This window comes from Ananas comosus, linkage group 21, assembly GCF_001540865.1.
Source record: "Ananas comosus cultivar F153 linkage group 21, ASM154086v1, whole genome shotgun sequence".
Classification (NCBI taxonomy): domain Eukaryota; kingdom Viridiplantae; phylum Streptophyta; class Magnoliopsida; order Poales; family Bromeliaceae; genus Ananas; species Ananas comosus.
In genome coordinates, this window is record NC_033641.1 from 4,742,517 (window position 1) to 4,752,153 (window position 9,637).

The 9,637-nt window shown below is 46.2% G+C and overlaps 1 protein-coding gene across 1 annotated transcript; it reads right to left on the reverse strand.

The window, feature by feature from the left end:
• On the reverse strand, positions 252–2,448 carry LOC109726383 (elongation factor Tu, chloroplastic). Its single transcript, XM_020255934.1, has one exon. The coding sequence runs from the start codon at positions 2,101–2,103 to the stop codon at positions 634–636; it is 1,470 nt and encodes a 489-aa protein (XP_020111523.1). The 5' UTR covers positions 2,104–2,448; the 3' UTR covers positions 252–633.

Consider the following 9,637-nt stretch of genomic DNA (forward strand, 5'->3'; position numbering starts at 1 on the left):
CCATATAAAAAGTCCAAGCAAACGCAACATCAACTAAAAGAGTTATAGTTGCAGTATTCTTAACTGTATAGAGCCAGAAACAATAGAAGCAGTCGCAGACATGCATATCCAACAGAAGCGTCTCTAGTTACACAGCACTTACAACCATATCTAGCCAATCAAACCGTAAATTTAGTGACAATTGGCACCGGATATCAGCACGTAAAATTAATTATATTATGTCCATCACTCAAACATGTGCAGCAAAAAGATATCACAATATAGAATATGCCATTCTTAAATAAGTTAGAGACACCAAGCAGACAGCAATCATGGAGTTCAATTAACTCAGGGCATCCGGAGAGACCCCCCCATAAGCACACTTACGTTTCAACTACCGCGAAAAAAAAAAGAAAAAAAATAACGAGGGAGCAAAACTGAAAGGTATAATAATAAGAAAACGACTGTCCTTGGGCACTGATAGTTCAGATAATTGCAACCTGATGTATCATTAACCTAAAGTTTGCAAACTCACCGACTCGGGAGTAGCATTTCACGCAAGCAGCTGCCCCTGCAAGACGAGAGAATTTCAACTACAAAGTAATGGAAAGCAGAGGAATCAGAAGCCAGGCAAACAGGAGTTCTGATATCTAATCATTCAATGATGGACTGGATGACTCCGGCCCCGACCGTCTTCCCGCCCTCCCTGATGGCGAAGCGCATGCCCTGCTCGCACGCCACCGGCACGATAAGCTCTACGACCATCTTGACGCGGTCTCCAGGCATCACCATCTTCGACTCCTCATCCTTGTCGTTCATTATGGAAGTCACCTTGCCCGTCACGTCGGTGGTGCGCATGTAGAACTGGGGGCGGTAGCCCGGAAAGAAGGGGGAATGCCGGCCGCCCTCCTCCTTCTTAAGCACATAGACGATGGCGACAAACTTGGTGTGGGGGGTGATGGTGCCGGGCTTGGCCAGGACCATCCCTCGCTGGATGTCGGCCTTCTGCATACCACGGAGCAGGAGGCCGACGTTGTCGCCGGCCATGGCCTCGTCGAGGATCTTCTGGAACATCTCGACGCCGGTGACGGTGGTGCTGCGGGTCTCCCTAAGGCCGACGAGGTCGACGGTGTCGCCGACCTTGATGGTGCCGCGCTCGACGCGGCCGGTGGCGACGGTGCCGCGGCCGGTGATGGAGAAGACGTCCTCGACGGCGAGGAGGAAGGGGAGGTCGGTCTGGCGCTGGGGGATGGGGATGTAGCTGTCGACGGCGTCCATGAGGGCGTAGATCTTGTCGACCCAGGGGTCGTCGCCGCGCTTGATGTTAGGGTTGGCCATGAGGGCCTCGAGGGCGAGGAGGGCGGAGCCGGAGACGATGGGGACGTCGTCGCCGGGGAACTCGTAGGAGGAGAGGAGGTCGCGGACCTCGAGCTCGACGAGCTGGAGCAGCTCCTCGTCGTCGACCTGGTCCTGCTTGTTGAGGAAGACGACCATGTTGGGGACGCCGACCTGCTTGGCGAGGAGGATGTGCTCCTTGGTCTGGGGCATGGGGCCGTCGGCGCCCGACACCACGAGGATGGCGCCGTCCATCTGGGCCGCGCCCGTGATCATGTTCTTCACGTAGTCGGCGTGCCCGGGGCAGTCCACGTGGGCGTAGTGCCGCGACTCCGTCTCGTACTCCACCGTGGCCGTGTTGATGGTGATGCCGCGGGCGCGCTCCTCGGGGGCCGCGTCGATCTCGTCGTACTTCTTGGGGGCGCTGTTGCCCATGGAGGCCAGCGCCATGGTCAGAGCCGCCGTCAGGGTCGTCTTGCCGTGGTCCACGTGCCCGATGGTGCCGATGTTCACGTGCGGCTTCTTCCGCTCGAACTTGCCGCGGGCCGCGCGGACCACCAGCAGCCCGCCTCGCCCGGCCTGCTGCCCCTTCAGCCCCTTCAGCCCCTTCCCATGCGGGTACGAGACGCAGTAGGAAGCAGAGGAAGTCGAGGAGATGGACCAGCAGGAGGAGAGCCAGACGCTCGGGGCCGCGGAGCACCACCGCCGCGGCTTGTTGGCGGAGCAGGGATAAGGAGGGTAGGAGAGGGGGAGCGCGTTGGAGGTGGCCGCGGCCGTAAGAGAAGCCATGGGAAGGGAATTATTAAGGCGAGCGAGCAGCCGCGGGGGACGGAGAGATGGAGGGAGATGCGAAGGAGAGATGAGGGCGAGGAACTAGAAGCAGAAGCCGCAGCCGCAGCCGCAGAGAGAGAGAGACACACACACACACACACAGAGTGAGGCCTGAGGAGGAGGAGACGAGGAGAGAGAGGTGGAGGATTGATTGATCAGGATTCAGCAGAGGATGTCTTCTTCTTATCTACTAGGGAGGGGAGGGGGAGAGGATAAGGGAGGAGCGGCGACATCCTAAGGCTGGAAATTGGAATTGCGAACGGGGGTGTTGAGGGGCGGGGCTCGCCCAATTTCGCCCGGTACTCTGTAGAATGTAGTGCTCGAGGGCTAACTGCAGCAGGAACCGTGATACACAACGGTTACACAGAAGTCTAATGCATCGATCTGTGGTCTGACCTGACGCCCCCACATGTCAGAATCAGCCGCCACTACTGCAGGTGGTATATATAACCATTGTACGCGATAATATTGTCGGCGTTTGTGGACCGTGTGGTGCCACCAGATAGACTAGTCCGCACCAGGTGGGTCGATACGGCAGCAGTGTTGAGTCCAAGGCAATAATATTGTAGCTCACCTTTTTGCGCTTTGGGCCGGCCGAAGTAGTAGCTTGCTTGGGCGTTTATATTTTGGAAACAATTTCATATGTTATTTCAGGCTTCCGATTGTAGCGGAATCCAAACTACCAACAGATTCACTGTATACACAGAAAATCTCGTGCACATGAAAGGTCTGTTTCGTTGCACGTATTCACAATTATATTACACTTGCAAATGCATACTATCTCAATTTCTGTGTTTGGTTTAGCGCACTTGAGTCCAACTAAGGCAGTTGCAATTGCACAAAAAGATTCAAATGTTGTAGTTGGAACTATATTCAAATTGACTGTAGTTCCAACTTCAGCAGCTGGTGAGAAATAGGATCACCCACAAATTAACAATAATAAATAAATAAATAAATAGCTAAATAAATAAATAATTAATATATATATTTGTAAATAAAAATACTTGTAAATAAATTCATACTAATAAAGATTTTAGGCAATACAAGGTTCGTGTAAAAAATTAAAGTTTTTAAAAATTATTTTTATTTAAAATATAAAAAGTAGTTTTTTTTTTCCAAATTTCATAGAATGTGATTGTGTATGTTAACTTAATAAGTTTTAATTAATTATAATTATTAAATTTGATATAAAAAAAGAGAGAGAATCATTTAAATTTTTAAAGTTTGATTTATATATTAAAATTAAATATATTGAAAATTTTAAATCTGTCCGATTGATAAGTTGAAGAATTATTGAAAAATATAAAAATATTACATATATCCTCTTATTTATTTATAAACAGTAAGTTTAAATTGGTTAAGAAAATTATACAATTATTTTATGTATAGTGAAGGTAATCTCACCACTCTATCTGGAGAGATAACGAGATTCACAAATACAATTATCAACTTCACATTATCAAATAGAAGAAATGCAACTGCAATAGTTGCATCTATACAAAACCAAACAAACTATGTATAATTACAACTGTTGTAATTTCATTTGCATGCATTTTTAAATACAACTACATCCAACCAAACAGCTCCGAAGTGTCTACACCAGCATAAATATAAAGATGCTACTACAGCTATAGATATTAGAGGAGTAAATAAACTAATATATAGATGAAAATATACTGTACATACTTCAACTACTCCAAAATAGGTACAATATTTTATAGTACTGAAAAAAAATACATCACATATGTACATCATGTATCCCCAAAACTAAAGTCCACCACTAGCATAGGGCATGAGCACCATTAGCATAAGCGCAACAGATGCAGAGGGCACTAAAATAAAAAAATCAACAATAGAGGGCATGAGAACCACTAAAAAAAGTAGTTCTCAGAGGGTACCGTTATTGAGCGCAAGCTAAAAAACCGAGGTCTCATCAGAAGTCCAAACATATAGATTGACGCTACCACATCATTCGACAATTTGTCGACGAACGTCAGATTGTTGTGCAGAAAGTAGCATCCGTGGATAATATTGCGGATCCCCTTACTAAGCCGCTCACACTTCAAAAGCTAGACGTATAATTAGAAAGAATGAGTATGAGATACATGAGTGATTGGCATTAATGTTAGTGGGAGATTGTTAGTGATATACCCTAAAGCCAATCGGTGACATAGGCTTATGGACATATTCTGTATTTTTCTTTATTTTATAAAGGACAAGTTTTTTTTTATTCATGTTTATTGCTAGTAGTACAATATATTTACATGAATCGTTCGTTGAATCTTTGTTAAGAAATTATATTCCTAAGAGTTAGAAATTTGAGATATTTATTTCTTTGTATAAGATTCTTAAATGCTCCTAGCCATAGGAATATCATAAGGGCAATGATATTTCCGGATAGGCCGGTGTATACAATACTTCTAAGTTGAGGTGACGAATCTCAAGTCATTAGTGTAGGGACACTAAAGTAAGCATGCAGGTGCTTGTTAGCGAACAAGTACACTAAGCGTGACCATTTAGTTGAACAGTCACATGATTCCATATTCGCCAGTGACTTGTTCTTTGCTACAGTTGTGTGAAGTACTCCTCGGACTTGAGGCATCATGGTTGCTTCACATATTGATTGCTACCGTTTGACTGTACTGATACTTAGACTCTAATCATTAGTCTACGTCCGGTACTGATTGACTGTAGTAGTTTATATGAGGAAGCATGTGAATGCGCAATAAGGAATTCAACATTTTCAATATTGAGAGAGATCGTCCTATGTAGACTATCCGACTCGACTCGGAAAATCCCTGGCCAGGGTACGTAATGTGTGGAAAGAGTTTCCAGCTATATTACCATATTGAGTCGATTTCAGATACTCATATGATCGAATAATAAGATTAGGCGAAGAACCATAATTTTGGTTCGATCGGGACGTTGTGTGTTGCAAGGAATTAATCACACGGCAACTGTTAGCGGAAAGGTTCATTTTTCCATCATCATTCTGGATTGTCGTGATATACTGTTAGGTGTCATTCACGGACAGTGAGAGAAGTAAAAATAATTTAAAATAAATTATTTAATAGATACGAAGAGTTCTAATTCAATAGTGAAGAGTTTGATATTGAACACCACTTCCGAATGATAATGGACATATGCGGTCACACACAATAGGAATTGTATACATTCAACATGACAAGATGAGTTTAATACACTGAACAGTCTATTGGAAATAGTGAGAAATTATAATCTGAATTTAAATATTTTGAAAGATTTAATCTCTAATTAGATTAGAGAATAATTAAATATTCATAGATTATTATGAGATAATATTCTAATTAGATTAGATTTAAATATGAATATTTAATTATGATTTAATAGATAAGATCCAATTAAATTGAATTCATTAGAGAGATGAGAATTAATTCTATTCGATAAGCTTCAATTAGTTTGTCACGCCCCGGGACCCAGCGGAAGCCCGCCCTGTGTGTGTTCAGACTTGTCATATGCCTGTAACATATAAAGCGTCGAGAACAACAGTATAAAGAAGCAAGAAAGATAAAACATCTTGTAAGGAAGTGAATTCTCGAAATCCGAGAGTTGTACTTCATCCAGGATCGACTAATTGTCGAGTGAGTATCCTTCAGGAAAGCTAAAGTTATCCAAAACACAAAAAGTGTATTAGAGTTGAGTCCGCGAGAGCATATAGTACAAAACCTGCACTGGGCTGAAGTTGCTCTCGGGGACCGGTCCCTGGCAAGGAGAGACCGGTCCCCGAGGCTGGTGGTTACTGGGGATCTTTGATGCAACCGGTTCCTGGCTGAGGGGACCGGTCCCCGTGTGCGACGTCAGCGAGAGAAGGCCAAAATCGGCTAAGTCCTGAAAATCAAGCTCTCGGGGACCGGTCTCTCAGGCGAGGACCGGTCTCCCGAGGACCGGTCTCCCAGGGAGAGACCGGTTCCCGAACGCGAAGAGGCCTTCTGGCCGCCAGGACTGCTCTCGGGGACCGGTCTCCCCGATGAGGGACCGGTCCCTCTGGGCGCAGAATGCCCAGTGAGGGCTGTGTACAAGGTGAAAAGTTGAGGGGCTAAAATGGATTTTGTTACAATAGAGAAGTATGTAGGCCCTCTCTTTCTCCCTCAGCCTCTCATTCTCTCTCTCTCTCACACTCTCTCTTGCTCCCTCTCTCTCTCAAGAAAGAGAAGAAGAACAAGAAGAACAAGAAGGAGAGGAAGGAAAAGGAGAAGAAGAAAATGGAGGAGAAGAAGAAGGAGATCAAGAGGAAGGCCTTGGACACCTTCATCTCTCTCTCCTCTTCTCTTTGGTGTAGCTCAAGAGGTAAGCTACCAAACCCTAGCATTGAGAACTTAGGATTTTTGGGTTTGAGCTTTGGAAATGGGGTCAAATGGACCCCTAGCACCATTGTTGGTGGATCAAAGCTAGTGGCTAGGGTTCATGGTGCAAGTGGCAAGATGGAACCCTAGGGCTCCAAAATGGGGTTTTTAGTAAAGTATGAGATTGATCTCATTTGAGGCCTTGTAAACCTAATTGGTAGGTCACAAAACGCGGGGGCGAAGTCGATTTCACGATTCGACTAGTGAATTGGGAGCTATCGGCGAAAGACGGCCGATTTAGCATTGTCTTGGACCAAGGAAGGCTAAAGCCTTTTTGTAAAGTTCGCCGAGAAACATTTCTAAAGCCTCTACACGATAAAAGGTGGGGGGTGCCGTCCCGAAGATTTCAAACTCCTTTCTATGTCTTAGATTGCATTTAATTCATCTCCTATATGTTGCATTGTAGGATTACATAGTAGTACCATTCCTTATGCTTTCTAATTGATAACCTAGTGTACTTGGAACGCTTGGTAACTTAGATAGGTGAGGATTGGGTCGGAACATGGATCCTATGATGCGAAAGAAGAGAGAGAACCCGATAGGGGTGTTGATGACATAGAAAGTGGTGTTTAATGTTAAAGAACAAACGAGTGGCATCCAAATGTTAAAGAATAACGAGTGGCATTAATGTAATGTAAATGACACTAGAGGTTTAAGAACCTAGGGATAGGTGGATCCCCTAGAAAATGCCTTGTGGATAAAGAACTTAGTAAACCTAAGTACCCTCACATAAAGAGGTTGTCGATGAGTTATTGAGATATTGACCCTAGTTGTAGGGCATCCTCACTTGGAGAGGATTTGATTGGATTGTTGACCCTAGTTGTAGAGCATCCTCACTTGGAGAGGATTCGATTGTGTTGTTGACCCTAGTTGTAGGGTATCCTCACTTGGAGATGATAGATCTAGCTCACAGTCTGCTTTTGGGGTGGTGTAGCCATCCATATCCCCACATGGAGGGGATTGTCGTCGAGTATTCCGGAGTGTCGGGCGATTTGGACCACTTGGAGGTCCGGACCACATGGAGGTCCGCAGACAGTCCGGGCTTCGGAGTACTTGGAGCTCCCTCCCTACTTTGGGATTGAAAGGTGAGTTATTGGCGAACCCAAGGGCTTCGCTACAGATTGGGTAAAAGAACAGTGAACAATGTCATTGAGCATTATTATTCGAACATGGATCGAATTCGTTCGCATGATAGTAAACCTTTACTATATGATGCATGCATTCATTATACATGATCATGGGCATAGTAGCATAGATTTCCTTTATGCCTTTACTGCTTTGAGATACCTATCTATCTATCTACCTGTTGTTGCTTGTGCCCACTTGGACCTAGTGGGGAGATCGGCAAAGTCAGTGGCCGAGCCCACTGGGAACTATGGAAGATAGTTCTCACCCCACTCTATTTCCAGTGGTAGGTACAGGGTTGCCGAGAGAGGACCGCGGCAAAAGCATCGTGGCTGATCAGTGAGACCGTGGTAGTGTAGTAGCTTTCCTTTTTGCATTAGTACACTTATGTATTGAGAGAGATTCATTGTAGGTGAGGATTTGGAGGGTTATGTATTTTGGATGAAAGATGTATTCATTTAAAGAAAATGATGTAAATGAAAAGGATGAACTATTGTAATAGTTAGCAAAGTACTCTCTTTATTTCACATGTTATTCCTGTGGATTTCTTGCTCTTGTAGTTGCTGGCACTATTTGTGCCTGTTGAATGTGTATGTTTAGAATTTAAATTCCTAGAAAATTCTTGTACACATTCTTGTTGTGAGCCTTGGGCGGACAGGGGAGGTGCTGTCCGTTCGGCGGTCCGCTCGCCGCGCCCGAATCGTGCCAAATTGGTAGTGGTTTCGAGGCGGGGCGTGACAGTCGTATGGTATCAAAGCAATAAGAGCAAGTAAAGAGAGAAAGTTTAGGATGACCTAGGAGACCCTAGGTTGGTAAGCCCTAAGGTTATAGGTGCGTGAGCGGAACGTGAACCTATAGCGATGGCGGAAGTTGATTCGATTGCCGCCCTCTAGCCTTCTGGCTAGAGCGAAGTGCGCGAAGGTGGTATGAAAACGGCGAAAGAGGTTTATCACCCACCGTTCCATGTGGAAAAGGGAGAGGTTCCGTGCGTTCAGGAGTTTCTCTCAGAGGTAGCTTAGCTAGGTTCTGAGCTGATAGCGGCCGTGGTGGAAGAACGGGAGTTTCCATCCGCCTACCTTGAACAACTTGAATTATTCTCGGCGGTTACTCGCGAGAGGAAGGTGTAGAAGCCGGCAGTGTAGCCCACATCGGCTAGGACTGAGGCGGACACCATGCTAGCGACCGCCACCCGCACGGCAGTGGCCTTAGTGGCAATACGGGAGTGGGAGACGGCGAGGCCCATGTACTCAGCTCCCACGCCCGCCTGGTGGCGGGAGCAAGTGGCAGCGTCGGCGGCGGCGTTGGACGGCGAGGTTTTCTAGGACCTCGGCGAGCTTAGCCCAGAGGACCGCGACGTGGTGTAACCAGTTGCGCCAGTGAACGCGGGCGTTGACTAAGTAGAGCGAGCCAAGTCGGACGAGCCCGTGGAGCCCTTCACCACGGCCTTATCTGGAGCACGAGCTCGCAGGAGAACCACGGTAACCGAGGACTTTGCGTTCATGAACCAATTAATAGAATTGGGCAAGCGGAGCAGCGTTAATGCTGTGTGTTGCTGAGTTGTTGCTTTAGCCCGCCTTCGTGTGTTCACATGAGCAAGATTTGAGAACCATAGTACAGTAGCCGACGGCTGTGTTGGTGGAATTCTGTTCTTGAGTATGGTGAACTTAGGCAGAGATTAGTGTTGATCTCTGTATAATGGTTGAAGCTGGNGACGGCCGAAGATGTGGAAGGAAAGCGCTCATTGGCGGCTCGTATTAAGTTCAACAAGTTCCATCCGCCTACCTTTGAGGGCGAGAAGGTGGTGCCGGCGATGGTCGAGTCTTGGATCGATTCGATGGAGACTCTCTTTGAGGACTTGCGTGCCTTGGAGAATGATAAGGTGTACCTTGCCACCCACTATTTGGAGAAAGCGGCAAAGGTATGGTGGAAGCGCGTGAAGCGAGATCGGTCTTCCGATCTCCCGCCAATGCTGTGAGAGGAATTCA

What these genes read in the sequence shown, in the direction of transcription:
- LOC109726383 (XM_020255934.1), bottom strand. Translation starts at nt 2,103, where the DNA reads ATGGCTTCTCTTACGGCCGCGGCCACCTCCAACGCGCTCCCCCTCTCC.